The 25,394-nt window shown below is 40.3% G+C and overlaps 1 protein-coding gene across 19 annotated transcripts in view; it reads right to left on the bottom strand.

Annotated features, from left to right (window-relative positions):
* The window catches only part of FOXP2 (forkhead box P2), a 461,404-nt gene that overhangs the window by 42,239 nt on the left and 393,771 nt on the right, over positions 1-25,394 (bottom strand). For all 19 annotated transcript variants that reach the window (XM_073573315.1, XM_073573316.1, XM_073573312.1 and 16 more), the window contains 5 exons: positions 25,275-25,351; positions 25,041-25,142; positions 22,535-22,656; positions 16,033-16,102; positions 14,570-14,733 (listed from right to left, as the gene is read on the bottom strand). In XM_073573315.1, coding sequence (XP_073429416.1) covers positions 14,570-14,733; positions 16,033-16,102; positions 22,535-22,656; positions 25,041-25,142; positions 25,275-25,351 — 535 coding nt within the window. The remainder of the gene's footprint in view (positions 1-14,569; positions 14,734-16,032; positions 16,103-22,534; positions 22,657-25,040; positions 25,143-25,274; positions 25,352-25,394) is intronic.

Genomic DNA, 25,394 nt, shown 5'->3' with positions numbered 1-25,394 from the left:
TATCATAAAGCTGAGAAGCGTTCTAGACTTTTTCAAAAACCGAAAATAACCGATTCATTAAAGCTTTTATGACAGTATTTTGGCAAAAAAAAAAGCTTTGAAAAGTTGCATAATTTTGGAGGAACTAGAGTCTGTGCTAAAATTTTGTGACTTTTAGCCTTCTCGCGAAATTTTCGTCCAGCTTCGGCAAAGTGGTCAGAGCTGGAGCGGGACAGGTGGTGGTGGCTCGCTACCCCATAAATCCTCCAGTATAAACTGTATTAGGATTTATGGGGAGGCACTCACTGAGTTGTGCGCCATTGTCCAACATTTCTAATTGATGAATCAGGACAATTAGACTCTAGCCCATTCCCTTATCAAGACCACCAGTCTTGAAGAATCAAACCCAAAGTCTGAAGGAGATTGGGTGGATGCATTTTATACACATTCATAACCTATGGTTTGTTAGCACTGAAAATTAATAAATTATCGCATAGCAGAGTTATATGAACATGTGTAGGCCATGTCATTTTATAATTCATGGTGCTGAAAATTAGTATTGTAGGTGACATTTTTGGGCCCATATTCATATGTCTGAGATTTCTCACAGACATACTTACCGTATGTTTTTGTTCTCTCAAATTTAAATGGACTGTGAAAAAAGAAAAGTGCCAAAAAAGTCCTCTAAGGCTAGTTTCACACTAGTGCTTTTGAGCGCAGCGACGGCCTGTGCACGGCCGCCGCTAAGCCCCGCCCCTGCCGCGCCTCCACCAGTAGCTCCGCCTACCGGCGCATGACGCTGCATGCGTCCTGCGTCCCCTATCTTTATCACTGGGGGCGCAGGCCCTGCACAATATGCGTTTGGCGGCGCATGCGCCTTTTTGACGGTGCGCCGAGCGCAACCAAACTGCAGCAGGTTGCGTTTGGTGCAGGTCGGCGCACCGTCAAAAGGATGCATGCGCCGCCAAACGCATATTGCACACGGCCTGCGCCCCCAGTGATAAAGATAGGGGACGCAGGACGCATGCAGCGTCATGCGCCGGTAGGCGGAGCTACCGGCGGAGGCGCGGCAGGGGGCGGGGCTTAGCGGCGGCCGTGCGCAGGCCGCCGCTGCGCTCAAAAGCGCTAGTGTGAAACTAGCCTAAAGTAGTACAAACTCATACTTTCCACATATGACAGTGCACTAACTAGCAGTGCACTAACTATATAAGTATGCACATTGCTAGTATGCTTTGATTAGTTAAGCAAACATTTACTTCAACATTAAAAATGGAAGATTAATCAATTCTTCACAATGAGGACCCAGCTAACAGCAGCCAAGATCTTACCTTTCTGTACTCCTTTTAGTGTAATTTGGGAAGGGAATTGGGATGATTATCTCATCTCAGGTAAAACTTTAAAGGGAACTAGTGATGAGTGAGCGTGCTCAGATAAGCTGTTATCCAAGCATTAATAGAGCATTTTCGGCATGCTATAATAGGGAAACCATCAGTTAACCTGACTGATCAAACTTCTACTATAGTGGTAAAGATTCAGAATTCTTTATCCTTAAAAGTTGATTGATTCTGCACAGCAATGTTACTGTCTTTTAAAAATTAACTTTTATTCTGCATTTTTGCTGCAATTTTTTTGCTGCATTTTTTTAATGTACATTTTAAGCTACATTTTACTGTACCAGTAAAGTTTATGAGATTTCAGATATGTCATGCATACACATTGTGTTTTTATCCTGACGGATTTGGAAAACTGCTGAGTTTTTGCAAACTGCAGCATGTCACTTTTAGCATTTTTGCAGCATTTTTTCACCCATAGAAAGCAATGGGTAAGTGAAAAAATGCAGCAAAAATGCAGGTATCAGGTTATGCTGTGTTTTGGTGCAAAAACCTGAGGAAGTTTAATGATGTTTTTTTATGCACCATAATTTATCAATATGAAATGAAAAAAGAAAGAATATGCAGCACTCATCAATGAAGCTGAAAAACTGTGCGTCTTTATTTCACATGAATTCCATCAACAGATATGTGGACATGCAGGACGTTAGAGGAATGCTAGGGGAGGTGCCGGACGAGGCCGTTTCGCGATTACTCGCTTCTATGGGTCCGGGTCACCTGGACCCATAGAAGCGAGTAATCGCGAAACGGCCATTGTCCGGCACCTCACTCCCCTAGCATTCCTCTAACATCCTGCATGTCCATATATCTGTTGATGGAATTCATGTGAAATAAAGACGCACAGTTTTTCAGCTTCATTGGTGAGTGCTGCATATTCTTTCTTTTTTCATTTCATATTGAAATATTCATGTTTTTTCATGCAAGCACCTCCAATTTTTACTGAAATATATACCGCAATACTTCAGATAAATAGCTCCATCTGTTAATGTGGTGATTTGTGTGCCCTAGTTTGCCGTTCATCTGTTTGCTATTTGCTGGTAACTATAATTTATCAGCATGTACAAAACACAAATGTACATGACAAAATTGCAGCAAAAAATCCATCGAAACCTCATTTTTGCAAGCAGCTTCTTTACTGCAAAGAGAGCAGGTTTTGCCTGCAGTAAAAAATGCAGCAAAAACGCAACATGTGAACACAACCTCATGGCCAAACTGCAGACACCTTTTTACTTCTATAGCAGTGGTTTGGGAAAGTCAGGGAATCTGAAGGGTTCACTTTAAATAATGCTCCAGTTAAATGCTGAAACTGAGTTGCAAAGGCTTTTATACAGGACATAACTCAGTGTATGCATGCAATGTATCAGGACCAGTCAGAACAGTTGTGATGATGGCCCCTATGTGAGTCCACAAGGATTTTCTGAGCATTGCAGATTAGTTCATTTTAACTTTGGTGTTGTTTTAGACACCATCCTTTCAATTAAAAAAAAACTACATTCTCAGCTTTCTATCCTGTGGATAAAGTCTGATTTTAGGTTTATGGAGGTACAGTATAAACATTCGAGTTTTCTAAATTATTTATTTATGTGTTTTGATAAAAAATAAACAATGCAAACAATGCAAATAATACAAAGATAAACTAAGACAAAGTAAGAAATGATAATTAAAGTGAAATATATGTTATTTACATTATTTTTTCACCTTTGAATATAGATTTTTCACACCAAGTGTACAGTTTTCTTTTTCTGCCCAAACAGTAGCAATATGCTTGCCATGCAATTCATGCATAAAAATGAGTACACATGCTTTACATGAGCTATGTCTAAGCCATTTTGAAAAAAAGACTTGTTTTCAATACATACAGTCTTACCCTTGTTTGCTCTTTAAATTTGTTATTGTTCAGTAATTCATACACAAAGAAAGCATTAACATGCCCATGAGAACTCTTAAAAGTGAAAAATAACACAGAGTTGGATGCCTGAAGCAAGCCATTGCATGGTTCATAGCCTAATGCTCCAGAAACAAGAACTTTTCTCGGAATTGATCACTCTCCGTCTTTTAGAGTGAAATGCTCTCAAGAGCTTATATCCGTCTTCCATCTACTCTAGGTTTTATTACTTCTTTTGTAATATTTAACACATCTAAAGACACCTTCAAAAGACATCTTTAATTTTAAGGATTTAATGGTCTACGACGAGGTGCAATACCAGTTGTATCTAGTTTGTCATGTTCAAATGTAATAATAAATGAATTATGAAGACTTACATTAAGATAGCAAAGGTTAAATGAATGATTAGACAATGGATTGCAGATCCTCTTCAATATTATGCATGCTTTAACAATATTAACCAATGGGACTTGGTTCTGTGATATTAGAAAACTATTTCCCTATGGGTTATCCATAGAAAAATCCCTGGAACTACAGTGATATACTTGTAATGAGTTATATATTTTAATGTATTGTTTGTTCATGGCTAGTTTAATGCCTTAAGCAGATTTACAATAGGAAAAAAATCCAAATCTCCCTATACATTTTAATTGCTGGCCCTGAGGCTTGGCAGGTTAATTTGCCTGGAGGCTCCTAACATGTTACAGCATAAACATCTATTCAACCATTCATTTCAGATGATGACTTCAGTTTCTGAAGTCTGCTATGGCTGGAGAGTCTATCTTAGAAGACCCATCAACTACCAAAGTTTCCTTATATTGTTACTCAATGTCCAATATCAGATTGATTTGGTCTCTGAAGGTAAAATTGTATATTATTATGAAGAGGATGGAAAATGCATGGTTTAGTATCCAGCATCTGCAGCCTTATCACTAATACTAGAGTGCCTGGCATGCATTCAGGGATCTAGGAGATGCATACTGGTCTTGGACTGTTGTATTACTGCTTAAGATTTGCATTGCCATACTTTATTTTTGCAGCCATATACCTGAAATGTCATATGGACTATTTCTCGTTTCTCATATTGCCAAAGCAGGTTTAAAAAAATTTAGATTTTACTCATGACCAATTCTTGCCGCTAATAAGACCATAAAAGCTGGGCTGATGCTGGTCATTGCAATATGTTTACACTTACCTGTAGAGATGAGCTGATCCCTTTGTGCAACCCCAATCCACAGACCAAGTCAGTGCTCTCTGGCTGTGATCAGTAGCTGCGCAAATTTCCTGAGCTTCTGGCTTTCTCAGCATGTGATTTGATTCGCTGGCCTGGTGTGACGTTATCTGTGTGGTATGCAGCGCACAGTTGACATATCACCATATCACTAAGCCTCGGATCCCAGAGGGTAAGGAAATTTGGCAAGCTCTCTGGCCATGGCCAGAGAATACTGACCTGGAGTGTGTACCAGGGTTGTGAGAAGTGATCCACTTACCTCTGCTTACATAATTTAGCTGGCCCATCTGTACTGTAGACATGGAAAGAAATTATTAAATGTATTCATAGATTATTCAAATTGTCTTTAACCCCTTAATGTCCAATGACAGACATAGTCCGTCATTGGACCTCTTCCTCTGTCTGGTGTGGGCTCCGGTGATGAGCCCGCACCTTTTCCGGCACGTGAAAGTTGATCTGTACAATCGTAATTCACTCACATCTGTTAACATGTTTAATGCTGTTGTCAAACTCTGACAGTGGAATTTAACATGCACACGCCAGAAGCGCGTCATTACCTCCTCCCATCGGCACCCGTGTCACATGACCGCGGGTCGCCCATGGGTTGGCATGACAACCCAGGGTCAGCAGAAGACCCCTATGGTTGTCACTGCTGGATCGCTATGAGCACCACCTGGTGGTCGGCGCTCATAGTAAGTGAGCATAATCTGCTGCATACTGTACAGCAGGGCTGCAGCCCTGCTCTATGTAGCAGAGGTGATCGAACAACTTTAGCTTCAAGTCTCCCATGGAAATATTAAAAAAATAAAAAAATATAAAAGTTCAAATCACCCCCTTTTCACCCCATTCAAAATAAAACAATAAAAAAATCAAATATACACATGTTTGGCATTGCCGCACTCAGAATCGCCAGATCTATCAATATATAAATAGAATTAATAAAATCGGTAAACAGTCCACCGAGAAAAAAATCGAAATGCCAGAATTACGTTTTTTGGTCAATGAAACATTGCAATAAAATGCAATAATGGATGATCAAAAGAATGTGTCTGCACTATGCTTGGTGTCTATGAACTTGTAATGACCTGGAGAATCATAATGGTAGGTCAGTTTTAGCATTTAGTGAAGCTAGTTAAAAAAAAAAAAACCCAAAAAAAACAATTGTGGAATTGCACGTTTTTTTTTCAATTTCACCTCACTTGGAATTTTTTTCCCGTTTTCTATTACATGACATGTTAAAACCAATGATTTTGTTCAAAAGTATAACTCTTCCTGCAAAAAAACAAGCCATCACATGGCCATATTGATGGAAAAATAAAAAAGTTATGGCTCTGGGAAGAAGGGGAGCAAAAAATGAAAATGCAAAACCAAAAATACCCCTGGTCATTAAAGGGTTAAAGCAGATTATAGTTTTAACTACAGGTGTGCCCGATGCTATCGCATCGGGAGGGAAGTGTGTGTACGTGTGTGTGTTTGTGAGTACATGTGTGTGTGAGTACGTGTGTGTGTGAGTACATGTGTGTATGTGAATATTTGTATGTGAATACGTGTATGTGAGTGTGTATGTGAATACGTGTGTGTATGTGAGTGTGTGTGTTTGTGAGTATTTGTGTGTATGCGAATATGTGTGTATGTGGATACGTGTGTGTGTATGTGAGTATGTGTGTGTGTGTATGTGAATATGTGTGTGTGTATGTGAGTAGGTGTGTGTGTTTTTGAATACATGTGTGTATATGAGTACAGGCGGCAGGGGGGGTCAGCAGCGGCAGGTCCATTGGTGGGGGGGTCCTGGCAGCGGCCAGCCGGCAGGAAACACCGCAGCTTGCGGCCTGTGCACAGGCCGCAAGCCACGGTCTTTCCTGGCGGCTGTGACGGAGGTGGGTGGGAGAGCAGCGGCGGGTCCGGTGGGGGGTCCTGGCAGCAGCCAGCCAGCAGGAAAGACCGCAGCTTGCGGCCTGTGCACAGGCCGCAAGCCGCGGTCTTTCCCGGCGGCTGTGACAGAGGTGGGTGGGCAGGCAGCGGTGGGGGGTCCATTGGTGGCGGGTTCGGCAGCAGCGGGGGTCCCGTCGGTGTCCCGCTGGTGGTCCTGGTACCACCAGCGGGCGCCATATTGGAACACCCATCACTGGGGTATTTCAATATGGCGGTCGGCGTGGTGGATTGTGGGATTCGGGGACATCCAGACGGAAGTGGATGACAGACAATTTAAGGTAATTATATATATATATAGTTATTTGTGTAACTCTAGATTTATGTGATGTTATTTTTGCTTTTTTTCTGTTACTTGTGGTGATACTTCTCTTATATCATATTGTGCATTTTGGGTATAATATCAAAGTGTGTTAACCTCAATAAAAGTATTGTATGTTCCGAACTATATTTGACTTTATCATGCTCTGTCTTCAAAGAAAAAACTTAGCAAGTACACATACTATACTACTGTAGACATATCCTACTCAGACCTAAATAGAAATCTTACATCACGCCATTATTAGGATGAAGCATTAAAACAATATCTCCAAGGTTCACGTTGTACAATTTAGTAAACAGGAAAGTACCACATTTGACATCACTGATTAAGGCCAGGCATTTCCAACGCTCCATACACATTTCTGAAATCCACAATGCATCAATTTTTAATAATTCCACTCTCACTGCTCCATTAAAAAGATGGTAGGGGAAAGATTTTAGAGTAATTAATGATATAGTTAGCTGCTAAATATTAATAGGAATCGTAGTTCTGCATAAAATATAACATATAAACCTTGCCAATACAGACACACCAGTAATTAAAGTTGAATATGTAATTATGCTGATTTATAAGACAGGGAAAAAGTTACACTTTTCCAGGCTCTATGTAAACGGTGGGTAATAGTTAAAGTTGTATTTTATGGTTTTAATAAAAGGGCAATGCACTTAATTTAGTGCTAGTTCAGAGCTGGTTTGAAGATCATAATCAGTCAGATAATGACTATGTACATTCCAGGGTACTTTTATGGATATTGGCTCAATAAGGAGGATTTTCTGCTTTTGTGTCTCTCACAGTTATAGCAGCAGGATGTTAATAAATATAATGTGTCTCTTTAGGATCAAATGTAGGTATTCTCTGTATGGGATTTTAACGAAACTGAAGTGATCCTGTATATGATCTTTTAAGCACAATAAATAGGTTATGTAAGCAAAACAAGCAGAATTCTGCTGATTTTATCCAAATTTATATGAAACTAAATGTTAGACTCATAAAACGTACAGCAGTTAATAGCTAGATTATGTCTAAAGGTAGTGATTCTATATCTATCTCTAAAGGTCGCAAACTATGTGTTAGGCGTCGGGTTCCTGACGCTGCACAGCAGGAATCCCGAGCCTTGCCTTCGGCACTCTCCCATTCCTCTCCGGCCGCAGAGGAGGCTGATCAGCAGACTCGTCGATTCCAGAACTCTGCTCAGACTAGCACTGTGGGTTTGGTTGCTGCTGCCACCTCTGGTCCAACTATAGCAACGTATGCTGGTCAGCAGTGAGCTACTCCAGGGACTAAGTCCTCCTTTCGGTCTACTGAGCATGCCCGTGGGACGATCTCTCATTGGAGATCGGAGGTCACATGCTCAGGTCCTTCTCCAGCTCGGATTGGACCATCAGGAAGGTCCCGGAAGGACGCTGCTATAAAAGGTTCGCATGGCCGCCATGCTCTAGAATAGACAGTAACTGGTAGTGATGTGTGTGATGATGGATGCTTATGAACCGCTGAATGACTCATTATGAAACCCCTTCCCTTTAATACACATGTTGGTAGGGTTTAGAGGCCTGAGTCAGCACCGAGTGGTGGCACTGCATAGTGCCGCCGTGCTTCCAGTCTCACACGTTATGCCAGAGAGTGTCATCTGAACGAGACACCTCTGTACCACATATGCCGCAGTGTCCATCTCAACGGTGCCGTGTGCAGTTACTGCGCTTTCCAGCGCTAAGTTTAGGCTGGCAAGTGGCATCCCCCAGGGCGGTGCTGTACGCAGGCAGTGACTGCTAACATTGCACAGCGTTTCTCTAGGGTTAATCCCTGGCGCTGCAGTAGCGGTTTCCTAAGCCGTAGTCTGTGAGGTAAAAGGCTTCGGTGTCTCTTTCTGCAGCTCTGTACAGTAACAGAGTTCGCTCCTACACACACTGGGTCTGCGGTTACTCTGCCGGTGTCCTCCATTACTGAGCAGCAGTTTACCATCTCTGCATGGTGGAATCCGGGTTGCAATCGCACTTTATTATATTTTAGATTTAGTGCGATCCACAACCCTAACACTATGCATCAGTTTATTACCCTTGTCCAAAAAATCAATAATATTAACCTACAGTAACAATAGTATACACTCATATAATATAACATTGGAGCAATTTTGGCCCACTGACATAATATAACATTGGAGGAATTTTGGCCCACTCATCTTTGCAGAATTGTTGTAATCCTGCCACACTGAAGGGTTTCCAAGCATGACCCACCCTTTTAAGGTAATGCCACAGCGTCTCAATCGGATTAAGGTCAGGACTTTCACTAGGAGACTCTAAAGTCTTAATTTTATTTTTCTTAAAACATTCAGAAGTGAACTTGCTGGCTTGTTTTGGTTCATTGTCCTGTGCACTTCAGCTTGATGTCACAAACAGATGTCCAGACATTCTCCTTCAAGATGTTTTGATAGACAGCAGAATTCATGCTTCCATTTACCACAGCAAATCTTCCAGGTCCTGAAGTAACAAAATAGCCCCAGACCATCACACTGCTACCACCATGTTTTACTGTTGGTATGATGTTCCTTTTCTGAAATGGTGTGTTACTTTGACGCCACATGTAATGGGACATACACCTTCCAAAAAGTTCAACTGTTATCTTGTCAGTCCACAGATTATTCTCCTAAAAGTCCTGGGGAGTATCAAGATGTTTCTGGCAAAACTGACACAAGCCTTTATGTTCTAATAGCTCAGCAATATTTTTTGATTTGGAACTCTGCCATGCAGGACATTTCTGCCTAGTCTCCTCCTTATGGTGGAGTCATGAACACTGACCTTAACGGAGGCAAGTGAGGTCTTCAGTTCTTTGGATGTGGTTGTGGGTTTTTTTCTGACCTCTTGGAAGAGTCATAACTGCACTCTTGGGGTAATTTTGGTCAGTCGGCCACTCCTGGGATGGTTAACCACTGTGACATGTTTTCGCCATTTGTGGATAATGGCTCCCACTGTGGATCGATGGAGTCCAAAAGCTTTTGAAATTGCTTTATACCTTTTCCAGACTGATGATTGTTAATTGCTTTCTTTCTTATTTGTTCCACAATTTTTTGGGATCGCGGCATGATGTTTAGCTTTTCAAAAGCTTTTGGTCTACTTCACTTTGTCAGGCAGTTCCTATTTAAGGGATTTCTTGATTGGGAACAGGTGTGGCAGTAATCAGGCCTACGTGTGGATACAGAATTTGAACTCTGCTTCCCAAACATGTGATAAACCACAGTTAGTTTATGCTTTAAGGGAGGAGGGGGACAATCACTTTTTCACACAGGGCCCTTTAGGTTTGGATTTCATTTTCTCTTAAAGGTAATCTGTCACCGAAGTTGCAGGCTTCGGTCCAGTCCGATGGGTGGGGTTTCTTCTTTTTTCTCCACCCCATCCGTAGCCCCCATCCGCGCTCTTCTCCGGTAGTCTTCTCCATCGTTAACGCATGCGCAAAGCAATCTTGCTTTGCACACGTGCTGTATGATTTGCCCAACTGCAGGTAAAGCTGAAAATCATTACTGCTCATGCGCCGTACACTATGTCCCGTAACACAGCGAAATACTTCCAGGACTGGACAGGACTTCTCATTAATATTGGGTGGCTAAATATAGACAGATATAGCATAAATATCTCCAAACCGAGTATTATAAAATCATGTTTCTTTTCAAATCTGGTCTTAAGCCACTCATTATAGGAAATGTCAGATAAGAAAATAAAAATCTGAATGTGTCAAAATAACATCTACATGAACATTTTCAAAAGTATCACACTCCTTTTACTGGAATTCCTTCTTGCCTTAGTGCATACTAGTGCTATATCAATTCCCAGTAAGTGATTTACATGCACCTGACCTTACAAAAGATGTCAAATAACATCCAAACAGCTCATCTTATTCTGTTGCTCAATGTGTTGTAACACACACACAACCCCAATGAAGATGCTTTTGTGAGTAAACAAGGCTCATCATGGGCTATGACTGACTGGCAGCTACATAGTCCTATAAGCAGCAAGTTGACCTATCCTATGTGTTCTGAAATCTTTCTATCATAATCAGAATTTACTTCTTCTACAGTTTGTGCTACAGTGGCTGGTCTGAGAGATTGAAACTAGTGATGTAGTGTTTGCTCCACATGCAGATCAATGTTTGTGGAACACTTAGAATTCTTTTGCATCCTTACCGTTTGTCATTCCTTGGACCATCTTTTGTAGAGACAAAACTATTATTGATGTTATGATTAAGGGTCAAATATGATCCGAAACGCGTAAGCCTACACATGCTTTTATCATCACTGGAATTGCATTTTTTAATTATGGATTAAATAAAGGCTTTTCTTAATTTTTTCACATCGTGTGCTGGAACTATAAAAAACTTTTTTTCATTGAGCATTTCTCCCAGATGGGGATGGATCCACTCCATGCACCGAGATTATGGAAAGGAGGACTGGGCAGGCTGAACCAGGTGAGCTGAAGATCTATCCTACATTGTACAAAACTAAGACACCTCTCCATTATTAATCCTATAGTTAAAGGGTTAACAAAAAAGACAGCCAGAAAAAAAGTATTTTAATGAAATAAAACACTACACAGTTTTCGATATTTTTATTGCACGCCCAAATCCAAGCAAAGGCATTGATCACCTGAAAAAAATAAAATAAAAAAACAACAGTATACTCTCTGATCCGACGTAGTCCATTATACGAGTGTCCAACGACGAGTCCAGCTCTGCTACATCTGGATGCATGACATCCGGACATAGCAGAGCTTGTAGATGACCACCGGAGATCTCTGGCGATCATCTACACTGTGTACATGACCTGAGATAACCCCCGTCACGTACACGGCAGTTCTCACGATAAGCTAAGTTATTGCGAGAACTGCAGTGGACGGAGACTTACAGTGGCGGGACAGGTTAGAATGTCATTTTATTAGTAGACATGCGTAGTAAGCTGCGTTTACGCAGTTACTACGCATGTGATTAATCATTAGATGCAGTTTTACTGCATCTAATGATTGTCTATGGGAAATTTACGATGTGGCGACAGAGCGTCGCCGCACCGTAAACAGACATGCTGCGTTCTGAAAAGACGCGCCGCATGTCTGTTTACGCGGGTGTGCCGCCTACCTCTTTTAACGCATAGTGGAGACAGGATTTCATGAAATCCCCTCCACTATGCTGTAACATCTTGACGCTGCGGGTTTGACACTGTGGCTGTACGCAGCATCAAACCCGCAGCGTTTCCTGACCGTGGAAACATACCCTTAAGAACACCTAAAAAGATCTGTTATTTTGGAGATGCACTGTCCAAGTTCAACCATCAAAATGTTTCTTTGCCAATGTCACTCATATCCACAAACTTGACAATTTTTCCAGTTTTTAACACATCAGCTTAGGAAACTGACTGTTCCTACTCAAGTTTGTCAAAAGAAGTTCTCAGCAGATCCTTCCCATCAACTACATCTATGTCCCAAGAACTTTTAAGGATGATGTGGTCGGAAGCTGACATCCTGGCATGGCTTTATTACAAAAAAAAACAAAACTGTGGAGTGGTATCAAAAAGAAGATAGTTTATTCCTTCAAATAACCAGGTTTCTGTATTACCGTATATACTCGTGTATAAGCCGAGTTTTTCAGCACATCTTTTGTGCTGAAAACGCCCCCCTCGGCTTATACACAAGGCAATTGTCCCAGAGGGCTGTCGGAGGAGGGGGAGCGGCGGAGCAGCAGGTAACAGAGGCAGGAGCTGGCGGGGAGCGGCAGAGCAGCGGGTTACAGAGGCAGAAGCCAGTGACTGTGGCTTAAGAATGTGCCGCTGCTGTAATAGCACACGTTGCCAGCTGCAGCCGCCGGTTTCCAGCACACATCCTACTTACCTACCTATGTTCCCTTGCTGGCCCTGCATCTCGTTCGTTCCGGCACCAGCAGCTCTTCCAGATGAGCAATCACGTGGCCCCTCTCATTAAAGTAATGAATATGCATGCCTCTCCACTCCCATATGCGTGGAGTGCATATTCATTACCTTAATGAGCGAGGCCATGTGATCATTCGGCCAGAAGAGCTGCTGGCGCCAGAATGAGGTGCAGTGCCAGTGAGGGCGTGCAGACAGGTAAATAGGATTTTTTTTTTTTTTTTTAACAGGAATCATGCGTACAAGGATAGAGGATAAAGAGCCATACATACAAGGATAGGGGATAAGGGGCCATGCATACCAGGAAAGTGACATGGGAGCCATGCATACAATGACAGGGAAGTGAGAGCCATGCATACAATGAAAGGGACGGGGGAGCCATGCATACAATGACAGGGAAGGGGGGAGCCATGCATACAATGACAGAGACGGGGAGCCATACATATCAGGACAAGGATGAGAGGACAGTGCATACCCTACTTATACTCGAGTCAATAAGCTTACCTATTTTTTTGTGGCAAAATTAGGTGCCTCGGCTTATAAACGGGTTGGCTTATACTTTAGTATATACGGTAATCTCAACTTAAGTGCAACAAGTTTTATTTGTTAGTTCTGCAGTTTTGTCCTACAATCATATAGAACCTGGCAATATACAAACATAAGGACATTTAAGTCAGCTCTTTTTCAGAACAAAAGAAACTATATCGCAAAGTATTACCTAGGAAAGGTGGCTGTTTTATAGGACAGAGTCTAAAAAGCTGATCTACATTGACAAACACGTCAAAAAAAGAGTGTCTTTAGATGAGTTTCTAGATTGGTATTTATCCCTAGTCATGTAGCCGCACATGCAAACTCCAGTAAGAAACTGGAATACACTTCTGCAATTATTAATGACACTTTCTAGAGTGAATGCTGCCTCCGCAAATCTCCCACTTTTCAAAAAGTGTTAAAGCTGGCATAAAAATGGCATAAGTAGAAACATTTTTATGTACAACAAAATTGTAATTCCTATGCACCAGTTTTCTTTTGTAAATAGTATGATAAATTCCCACCATAGAGTTTGATTTTTTTACATAATTTAATATGATAAATGAATAGCACAATTAATTTAAAATGTTGACATATTAACTATGAATTTTCTAAAAGTGCTTCAAAGAAACAATAATTGTACAAACTCAGAGGAAAGTTATAGCGGCTAAAGAGGCAAATATAAATTATAGAAAAAATGTACAAATGTCTCTGTCTCTATAAGTTTAGTGATGTTTCTCATATGCAAAAAAAAAAATTTTCAGACTGGACATGTGTCTGTGATTTTGTATGGACCAGTCAGTCTACAAAAATAGAAAAACATGTAAACAGCCTCATATACTACAATAGGTATGAGTTCTATCTGTAAAATACAACTGGATACAACTCGTATGAGAAAAATGGACATCTGAACGAGACCTAAGTTGGGTGTTATATGGGCTAAAAAGGTTGTGTGACTGGCTAGCTATATTGGTAGGTAGTTACTGCATTCTAAGGCCGGGTTCACACTTGTGGAATGTGAGAAACTCGCGCGAGTCTCTCGCATCAATACCCGGCACTTGGGACCGAATTGTGCAGCTGCATGTATCTCTATGCAGTCGCACACTCTGGTCCCGAGTGCCGGCAGCAGTGCCGGGTATTGATGCGAGAGCCTCAGGCATTACACACGCAAGTGTGACCCCGGCCTATCACTGGCTTTTCAGTGAAATTAAGTAGATAGCCGAAATGTGCTCACTTCTTGATCACGATGTCTGTCATTTTGTAAAGTTAGGTCACTTTAGTGTGGACAGACATTGTCAAAGTTGTGCCTGTCCATTTGAACAAAAATACTGTAAATTGTTGTAAAACTTTTTTTGTATAAATAGATACAGGCGAAATAAAGTTTGAACTTTTTGACTGCACTTACATGTGTGGTTGGGGTGAGCATCCTGGACTGCTGTTTCCATTGCTGTCCATGTGATCCAGTGAGCCATTGAGGTCATCATGTACTGCCTGTAGTAAGCCAGTGGATGCATTATTTATCAAACCTGTGTTACTCAGCAAAGGTAAACTGCTTTCTGCCAGAGCAGCCTAATGGGAAAGAAGAGAAGTGTTAACCATTTTACCGCCTGACTTTTTATTTACAAAGCTAGACACTGTCTGTAAAAAAAACTGTCATCAGGTTTCCGCTGCCTGATCTACCTCTTCATTATGTGTTTGTGCTCGAAGCCCTTGGCATTTATGAGTTGTGGCAACATCACCCCCCTGTTGCTGATTGTCAACTTTCTACCTATATGCAGTACACATAGCTGGCAATCAGTGGCAGGAGAGCAGGGGTTGGTGTGCAGCTGGTTGGGAGTAGAAGTCAGAGATAAAATTACAACAACAACTATAAGGGCTCATTTGCATGATGTTTTTCAGGCTAGCACGCAGCACAGTGTTATATTATGGGGCAGTGCCGATCAGCGTTTTTTTTTCACATGCCAATTCGGCAGGAGAAAAAAAAAATTGCAGCATGCTGCAAGTTACTCAGCAAATCGGATGACACACACCCATTCAAGTCTATTGGTGCATGTAAAACATCAGACTGCACTCAGGTGTTACCGATTTTCTCAGATGGGAGCATCAACGCTCATGAGACCCTGGCCTTAAAAGACACCCAGTAAGTGACTCAGCTCTGGAATCAAAGTCTCTGCTGCTACTTAATGTGGCGCACAGGCTTGGCAGTATATGCTAATGACAGATTCCCTTTAACCTGTCAAGCAATATTATGCAGCTATCATTCTAAATTTCCCAACAAACTTCTATGATTAATTTACCAAAATGTATCTGAGTGGTGGCAGGCAGGTGCCAGGGGCAGGTAAAGTGTTAACATTCACTGCACAGTCTGCTATGACATTTCAGACAAGATATTGTAACATGGTTGGTTATCTAACATAGATTGACTAGTTCAGAAAATCACTCCGAATCTTCTGTTACATAACTAGGGCAGTTTAGCACACTTATGCATTCTGTTTTGCAGCTCGCTGACAATTCAATACAAGCAGTGTTCCTCTCACTGTAGAAATCTTTAATCTGTCTACATTACTTAGGATAATGTATGTACAGTCCATGAGCGGAGCATTGCCACAACCAGAATGTTTAATTCACAGAGGAAGAGTCACACGAGCAGTCATTTACTTTGTGGAAATCGGAGTGTTCCAGGACTTGCCACAGGGTGTCCTTCTTGCCACTTCACATCAAAAGCAGTAAGCATTAGAGCCAGAGTGGATTCCTCTTAGCTACACTACTGTATCAGGTGAAACTACTGAACAATACTGCAAAAGCATCTTCAATAAGGCAAATACATTTTATGTACGAAAACAATGAAAGTCAAATTGATTGTCTTACCTGTAAACTTGCATTAAGTGCTGCTCCATAGCCAAGGCTGGTAGGTATGTTTTTTACTAATGTTGGACTACTGCAAAACAAAAAAAAGCCCATTCAAAGTTTACAGTACAATAAATGTGACTTATATATGAGCCTAGCTAATGGCTGGAATTACAGGAGACCTATATTGAACCTTCTTCTGCAAGTGAGTGTAGTTTATAAACCTGTGTATACAACTATCACAATTCTACTCCAAGATCACAAGATCATTTTGAAGAATTAAACACTTACTGAATCACCTACTACTATTAATAATAATTAGACTGTAAACTTATGTGAGCAAAGAGTATATGTAATTCATCTCTGTATGCAAGTTCAATTAACCGCTTCCCGACCGCCCACTGTAGATAAACGTTGGCGCTTGCTGGGCTTTGTGCAGCGCCGACGTTTATCTACTGTCGGCGGTTTTGTGCCCCCCGGGACCCCCACATACCTTACAACGTGGGGATCCCGGAGCACAATGCATGCTGGGACCCCCGACATCATTGAGACCTGATTGGTTCAGGTCCTGATGACGTCAGCGTCACAGCAGCCAATGGGAGCGATCGCTGGGAAAGCTGCTTGTTTCCCGGCGATCTCCCTCATTGTAACGCGGCTTCTCCCTCTGATCTCACTGACAGATTATCAGAGGTGAAGCAGCGTTACTGTGTGACTAGATCGCTGCCTGGCACAGCTGATCGCTGCCTGGCACAGCTGTGCCAGGCAGCGATCTTGTCACACAGTAACGCTGCTTCACCTCTGATCATCTGTCATTGTGAGATCAGAGGAGAAGTCACGTTACAGTGTGCCAGGCAGCGATCTAGTCACATAGTAACGCTGCTTCTCCTCTGATCATCTGTCAGTGTGAGATCAGAGGAGATGTGGCGTTACTATGAGTCAGATCGCAGCGCAGCGATCTTGTCACAAAAATAAAAAAAAGTAAAGAAAAAAAAAGAAAAAAGCAGGTACACAGGTTAGGGCTAGGGCTAGGGCAAGGGCTAGGGTTAGGGCTAGGGTTAGGGTTAGGGCTAGGGTTAGGGCTAGGGCTGGGATTAAGGTTATGGGTGTGTTGGTGTTAGGTTTGTGGTTAGGGTTATGGTTAGGGCTGAGATTAGGGTTAGGGGTGTGTTGGGGTTAGGGTTGGAATTAGAATTGTGGGTTTCCACTGTTTAGGTACATCAGGGGCTCTGTAAATGCAATATGACGCCCGCAGACCATTCCATCAAAGTCTGCATTTCAGAACATCACTACTTCCCTTCCGAGCCCCACCGTGAGCCCAAACAGTAGTTTTCTCCCACATATGGGGTACCAGCATACTCAGGACAAATTGGACAACAACTCTTAGGGTCCTATTTCTCCTGTTACCCTTGTGAAAATAAAAATTGGGGGCTAAAAGATCATTTTTGTGGAAAAAAAATGATTTTTTTATTTTCACGCCTCTACATTATAAACTTTACTGAAACACTTGGGGGTTCAAAGTGCTCACCACACATCTAGATAAGTTCCTTGGGGGGTCTAGTTTCCAAAATGGGGTCACTTGTGGGGGATTTCCACTGTTTAGGTACATCAGGGGCTCTGCAAACGCACATGACACCCGCAGACCATTCCATCAAAGTCTGCATTTCAGAACGTCACTACTTCCCTTCCGAGCCCCACCGTGTGCCCAAACAGTAGATTCTTCCACATATGGGGTATCAGCGTACTCAGGACAAATTGGACAACAACATTTGGGGTCCAATTTCTCCTGTTACCCTTGTGAAAATAAAAATTGGGGGCTAAAAGGTCATTTTGTGGAAAAAAAAAATGATTTTTTATTTTCATGGCTCTACGTTATAAACTTCTGTGAAGCACTTGGGGATTCAAAGTGTTCACAACACATCTAGATAAGTTCTTTAAGGGGTCTAGTTTCCAAAATGGGGTCACTTGTGGGGGGTTTCCACTGTTTAGGTACATCAGGGGCTCTCCAAATGCGACATGGCATCCGATCTCAATTCCTGCCAATTCTGCATTGAAAAAGTCAAACGGCGCTCCTTCCGTTCTGAGCTCTGCCGTGTGCTCAAACAGTGGTTTAGCCCCACATATGGGGTATCTGCGTATTCGGGAGAAATTGCACAAAAAATTTTGTGGTTCATTTTCTCTTTTTACACTTGTGAAAATAAAAAAAAATGGTTTTGAAGTAAAATGTTTGTTAAAAAAAGTTAAATGTTTATTTTTTCCTTCCATATTCCATTCATTCATGTGAAGCACCTGAAGGGTTAATAAACTTCTTGAATGTGGTTTTGAGTACATTGAGAGGTGCAGTTTTTATAATGGTGTCACTTTTGGGTATTTTTTGTTATATTGACCCCCCAAACTCACTTCAAATGTGAGGTGGTCCCTAAAAAAATGGTGTTGCAAATTTTGTTGTAAAAATGAGAAATCGCTGGTCAACTTTTAACCCTTATAACTTCCTAAAAAAAAAAATTATGTTTCCAAAATTGTGCAGATGTAAAGTAGACATGTGGGAAATGTTATTTATTAACTATTTTGTGCGATATCACTCTCTGATTTAAGGGCATAAAAATTAAAAGTTTGAAAATTGCAAAATTTTCTAAATTTTCGCCAAATTTTGATTTTTTTAACAAATAAGCGCAGCTCATATCTAAAAAATTTTACCACCATCATGAAGTACAATATGTCATGAGAAAACAATGTCAGAATCAGTAGGATCCGTTGACGCGTTCTAGAGTTATGACCTCATAAAGTGACACTGGTCAGAATTGAAAAAATTGGCCCGGTCACGAAGGCAAAAACAGGCTCGGGTGTGAAGGGGTTAACTATTTCTTCTTTCATATATAAAACAGTAAGACGTGTATTTTCAGTACCATTCAAAGTACTAAAATGATTATTCTTCTTAGTAGTAGTAATAATAATGGTAGTAGTCATCGTAGTAATAGTATTCATGTTGTAGTAGGAGGAATGGTAGTAGCAGCAGCAGAAGTGGCAGTAACAGTAGATTTGTTGTGAAATTTTACTGTATTGTAGGTAATAAAAAATACACCATTCCTGGGCACATATAAAATGTATGTAAATATACAGTAGCCCGTATAGTAAAGGCAATTATGCATCAATATCTGATGCAGCAATCTAAGGAAAAGTACAATACTACCAGCTACTCTCACAGCTTTTAATACTTACATTGTCACCTATTGTGGAAGCCTGGTTTGAGTATTTATATATCTAAGGCTACGTTTCCATGATGAGTATTTGGAGAGTTTGTGATATTGCAGATTTTCTATAGCATTTCTGCTCATATTAGGTAAATTAGTATACTTGCAGTTTTTCTTTGCATTTGTAAGCGCTTTTATACATGCATTTTTATCGTATTTTTGACTATGCGTTTTTGTCTCTTGTTGGGGTGTAATGTTTTAAATAAAACCACTTACAATTCTAATTCTATGAGCAAAATCTGCACGCAAAACTTAGCGTATCCACAAGAGAAATGGACATGTTGCGGATTTCAAAAATGTACCTCAGGTCAGTTTATGCAGTGTGAAAAAAGCACAGTGGACAGGAGATTCTAAAAATCACATCCACTTTGGGGGAACTGTAAGACATTGCATTTTTTTCTGGGAAAATTCACGTCATCAAAAACTCATCATGGGAACCTAACCTTACACTATGTTTCCACATTGAGTTTGTCGTGAGCTTTTGATGTTGCAGATTTACTGCACCTATCATGTAAATTAGGAGTCTTGCATTTTTTCATTGCATTTTTCAGCTACTGTCACACTAAGCGATATCGCTAGCAATATCGCTATAACTTGTGACGTTATAGCGATATTGCTAGCGACATCGCTGTATCTGATACTTACCTACGACCCGCTCCCCCGCTGCTTATCGCTGATCGCGCGAGAACATCCTGGACCGTTTCTCGTCATCAGCTTCCTGCGGCGCTTCCTGTGGAGAGACGAGCGACGAGCGTGGATCCGGGCGGGAGGACGACAGGATCGCCTAGTGTGACAGATAAGTAGCGACCCCTGTCCCCAGCGATGTCGCTGGTGAGATCTGCCTGTGTGGCAGCTCACTAGCGACCACTTAGCGATGTACCAGCGATCCTGCCCGCGTCACATCGCTGGTCGGGATCTCTGGTACATCGCTAAGTGTGACAGTACCTTTAGTCTACATGCATTTTTATTGCAATTTTTTCTGCCTGTTCTTAACATGTTATGCTTTACATAAAGCTGCTTTGTTTTTGATACTTCCTGTTATTTGACTCAACTTTATTGATATAGTCATATGGAAATTACATGCGTTTAAGATGCTTTTCCACATTGGAAACACACTAAAAATGCATATATGTTTTTCCCTGCAGATTTTTCGCATCTAAAGTAAGCCTATTGGAAAATGTGCCCATGAAACTTCGCGTAACCGCAAGAAAAACTGATATGTCACAGGTTTCAAAACCGCAACATGGCTTAGTTTATGCAGATAAAAAAACACAGTGAGCGTGAGATTTCTATAAGTCCCATCCACTTTGCTGGAAACTGTAAGGCGCTTAGTATTTTTGCACGCTGAAAATACCTAGTTTCAAAACCTCATCATGTGAATGTAACCTTATTTGACCTTTTTATGGAACACAAAACGAAATCTTGTAACTAGGTCTGCTGAAATATCTAAAGCTTTTTTAAGGGAAAACTCATCTGTTAAATAGTAGGTAAAGGTTTGTTTAAGGACACATACACCCTATATAGAAGTGTTCACTTGTATGTACTGGATGTGTTTTAGCAGATCTATTGCTTACCTTTATGAGGTGTGTATACCTTTAACATCTGTGTGTAGTTAGACTGTACATTGTATACCGTAGACATGCAGCAACCGACCCAGGTATGACAATGTGCCTGCTGTATTAGTCATTTTATGTCTGCAGACAATTCATCATTTTTAAGGCCAAAAGCCAAACTATAGACGTGAGGAGATGGCACTTAATAAAGCAATACTTTGGTGAATAGAAAATAGCTTTCATGGTGTACTTATTTAAAGTGCATTTGACATGAGACATTAGTAGAAAGAGGAAGATATCCTTTCCCAATCCTATCCATCCAAATGAAAAGAGGTTTTCTTCCTGCATTGTAAATTTTATTGGGGGTTAAATGTAAAAAAAATATATTCTGTGGACAAATTAATGCAAAGTGGCAGTCTGTGTGTCAGGCAATACATTAAGGGTATCTGTTTATGTTTAGTATTTGCAGCAGATTTTTATGCTGCAAAAGACAGAGTGTTGGCAGGAAAAACGCTGCCTAAAATACTTGTATTTTTTAGTACATTTTTCATGCAATTTTACCAGCATCCACTTGAATGGATGAAAAATGCTTCAAAGATGCTGAAAGAATTGACATGTTGCAGATCTGAAAAACACTTTGAGGCTACGTCCCGACGATGAGCGTTCGAGTTTTTGACCCTTCAGAAGTCTTGCACCATTTGTTCACCTACTATTTAAATTAGGCTACTTGTGGTTTTTTTTAGCATTTTTGTGTGCTTTTTTTGATGCTGTGCTATTTGTCTCTTCTTGTTACGCCATGCTTTAAAAGCAACTGTTTAATTTTTGATACTTCCTGGTATTTGGCATTGACAAAACTTTATTGATAAACTTAGGTGCAGATTGCATGTGCATTTGATGTGTTTCTGCTGAGGAAATGCACTAAAAATGCATGAGCTTTTTTACCTGCGGATTTTCCGAATCTAATGCATGTCTATGGGTAAAATCCACATAGAAAACTCAGCGTCCCTGCAAGAGAAGTTGACATGCTGTGGATTTGAAACAAGCGTTCAGTTTACGCTGAGTAAAAAACATGCACAGTGGTCATGAGATTTCTAAAAAATTCTATCCAATTTGCTGTAATTGTTTGGCCATGTGAACACATTGAGGACTTGGTGAGCGTTTGACCTCAGTATTCGTAAGCCAAACCAGGAGAGGAACAATCAGAGGAAAGTATAATAGAAACGCGTCACCACTTCTGCATTTATCACCCACTCCTGGTTTTAGCTTACAAATACTGAGGTGAAAAATGCACCAGAAACTGATCTTGGGAACGTAGCAGGAATGTTCAAATCTATAAGGTAAAAAATAAGCAGAATGTGCATGAGATTTCTTCTGAGGCAAAAACTCAGCAAAAATGCAACATTTGAATACTCCCAAATAAAAGGTCTATTTATTTAGTTTTTTTACAGTTACTAAATCTTTTGGTAAGTGTGGATGTATTAAATAAGGAAAAAAATCCAAAAGGTATTTTTGGTAGTAAAATCTGAAATGATCTGTCTGTAGCGATGCTTGCATCTCACAGGACAGTCTATTTATTGTCATTAACCCATTAGGTCATTGCTAATCTTTAGATCACGAATTACAGCGCTCACTGTTCATTTACACTACGTGGATACCCCCACCCGAGTTCATCGCTACATTATGGTATATATCACACATCACAAGTGTATTCAAAAACCTTACCCAGTGATTTTTTGTGACCTCCTTTTCTGATATTCCGCTTCATCTACTGTCCATACAGCCCCTTTAACATTTTCCACTCGCACAAAACATTTGTGCAGGCTGAGATTGTGACGTACAGCATTCTAAAAAAGATATATAATGAAGGAAAAAAAAGAAAAGTTCATGAGTGGAATAGTCTGCAGATAGCTTATTCGTTGAGATGATGTGAATTAAAAATAGACATTTTAGTTTTGTTATAACATGAACAGACCTTAAAAAAAAAAGACTTGAACTCTGTTATATGAACCTTTCAAGCTATTTTAATAATAGCTATGTCAGAACCTTCCTTTCAGTGAGCTGGTTAAATTGCAATATCTGTACAAATTACAGTATCTTTGAAAATGCCAGAACAATTAGGTCAGCTCAGCTCTGTCCCTGATCAAGCACTCTGGGACAGATGAAATGTCCAAAGGAACCAGTCCTGCTTGAGGTATTAACATGCTAAAAAGGCGACAGTGACAAGTGTTAATTTTCCACAAAGCTTTATGCAAATAAGCTCAAAGGCATTCTTTTCTTCCCACAATAATGAAATGACAGAGTTTGTTTATTCACTGTTATTAGATGCCATTTTCTAGTTACAGTTTAATGTTTTCTGACTACTGGTTCATCAGAATGATATGTGAGCCCTACAGACTACCTTAATCATTATAGCCATGCTTTCACTGCATCCATTAACATGTATATTAACTTTTGCTAAAATGCCTTTTATTATTATTTTTTACTGTTTTATTTTATTTATTATTGTACCTTTCACAGCATTTGCTTTTTACCTTGGGACATCAGTGTATTTAGGTTAATAGTTAATATTGGTGTGACATTAGTTTCTTATCCTCCTTTATGGAGCGAAACATCAGTCTGAATAAATGTTCTACGACGAAGGGGTTAAACACAGTTGAAACACGCTTGAGCAAGGCGACTGTTAATCTGACATATTTTTATTCGGATTCTTCTACAGTGTACCATCAAGTCAATTCGGTAATGACCTAATTCTTATTTTCAGCATATAAAACAAAGTAATTTTGATAAAGATTTCTTTTTATTTGCACAAAGACAAGCTTCTGGCTTGCTTTAAGAGAGGAGAATTCTTAAAAAAAAGGAAAAAAAAAGCATAAGCAGATCTAGCATCTGACCTGAAATCCAAGGATTTGATTGATCTTAATGCCCATGGCTCGGAATATGATAATTTTAATATTAATGAGCAAATGAGCAGTTTTATTATGCATGCGATATAGTTAGAACTAATAAGCTGTTCAGAATGAGTTTTGCTGGATCCCCGAGCTGTGGAGATGAGACCGAGCTAAGATATTAAATCACCTTTCATTTCTTTTTAAATTTCTTTCAGTAAATCAAATGACAGAAAATTCTGTACAATCTTTAATGAGTAACAAAAGAAAATGCAAATCTTCAACATAAATATTACCTATTGAAAGAGTGGTTAAGTAGGTTCTATGGCCAGTTAGTGGGGTTATTTTGCACTCTATCGGTTAGTAGCATGTAAATAAAACAATTGAATGGTTTGGCCGCTGCACACAACAGCTAATAACTTCTAAACATTCTGTAAATGAAAAGCGTTCTAAACCTTTCACACCCATATATCTGTAATCGCCTGCCAGATTCATTTGCATTTTAAATCCAAATTAATTCACTTTAGCATATCTCACAGTTGAAAATTCTTAGTATGCTGATGAGTGCTTTGCCGCCTCTGTTCTCCTCAGCTACAAACATTCTCCCCTTTTGTATGAAATGGCTTGTGGCTAATTGATGTTTCTGACTGCTTTTTGAAATGAAAATAAAACAGTTCACTTAGACTGTGCTGAGTACCCTTATCTTCCCAGACATTGCTCTCCAGCAGAAATGGATGCACACAAGTTACATTTTTTAGCACCGGTAGGAAGCAGACAATGAGGTTGTTTGGACAGGGATATGGATGAACCCTTTTGTCTAAGTAAATAAACTGCATTTATAGTCTGACAGGATAATATTCACTTTACTTTCTTTTTAGTTCCAGCTGAGTAGCCTTGGTCCTCACTACATGGCACATTCGGTCTATATGATGAGCTATGATGTGTACAAAAGGCACCGACCAAGACAAAACCTACAGCTTCCATTTGTTGCACAAGGCAAACAGACATTTTTCAAACTAATTAGCCAATAATATGCAAGAGAAAAAGTAATATAGTGCGACTAACAAAGGTGTTGATGATTGAGTGCTCACACTGTAATTAGTGTGTCAGGCCCTCATTTCTCTGCCAAGCCTCTGCTATTAATTGCACCAAATTAGAAAACGATATCAGAGGCAAAATTATTCTTTCACTTGTCATTTTGAGAGAGAGAATTCATTCCATTCAAGAGGCAGGTTAAAAAGAGGGGACGCAGATACTAATCTGCTTATGTCATGGAAATAAATGGTCCTTGTGCTATCAGCAAGCTGTATGTGAGCCATCTAAAGCCGCTTGAAAGTAGTTACCTTCCAAGTTGCTGCATTACGCCTGAAGTAAGCAAACGTCCGTGTAAACCAGCTGTAAATTTCATTAAGTGTTAACTGCCTGTCAGATGATTCCATGATAGCCTGAAATGAGACAAGATGCATAGTGACATTAAAAAGACTTACTAACTAGACCAGATGTCAATTGTGTCACTGTCATGTCTTGAGCTATTAAAGCATGCTCATCTAATAAAAGTTCAATTTTCTCAAACCTACCTGCCTTATGAGAGTTGCATATGTGAATGGAGGACGGACATCTGCGTTTTTATAAAACTCGTAGTTAGGAGCGATTTCTATAAAGATTAAAGATTGAGAATTGTTAGTCAAAATGCACAA

This window comes from Dendrobates tinctorius, unplaced genomic scaffold (genome assembly GCF_039654945.1).
Source record: "Dendrobates tinctorius isolate UK_male_01 unplaced genomic scaffold, ASM3965494v1 ptg000035l, whole genome shotgun sequence".
Taxonomy (NCBI): domain Eukaryota; kingdom Metazoa; phylum Chordata; class Amphibia; order Anura; family Dendrobatidae; genus Dendrobates; species Dendrobates tinctorius.
The sequence above is the reverse complement of the archived record's forward strand: the minus strand, read 5'-3'. Positions and strand labels throughout refer to the sequence as shown.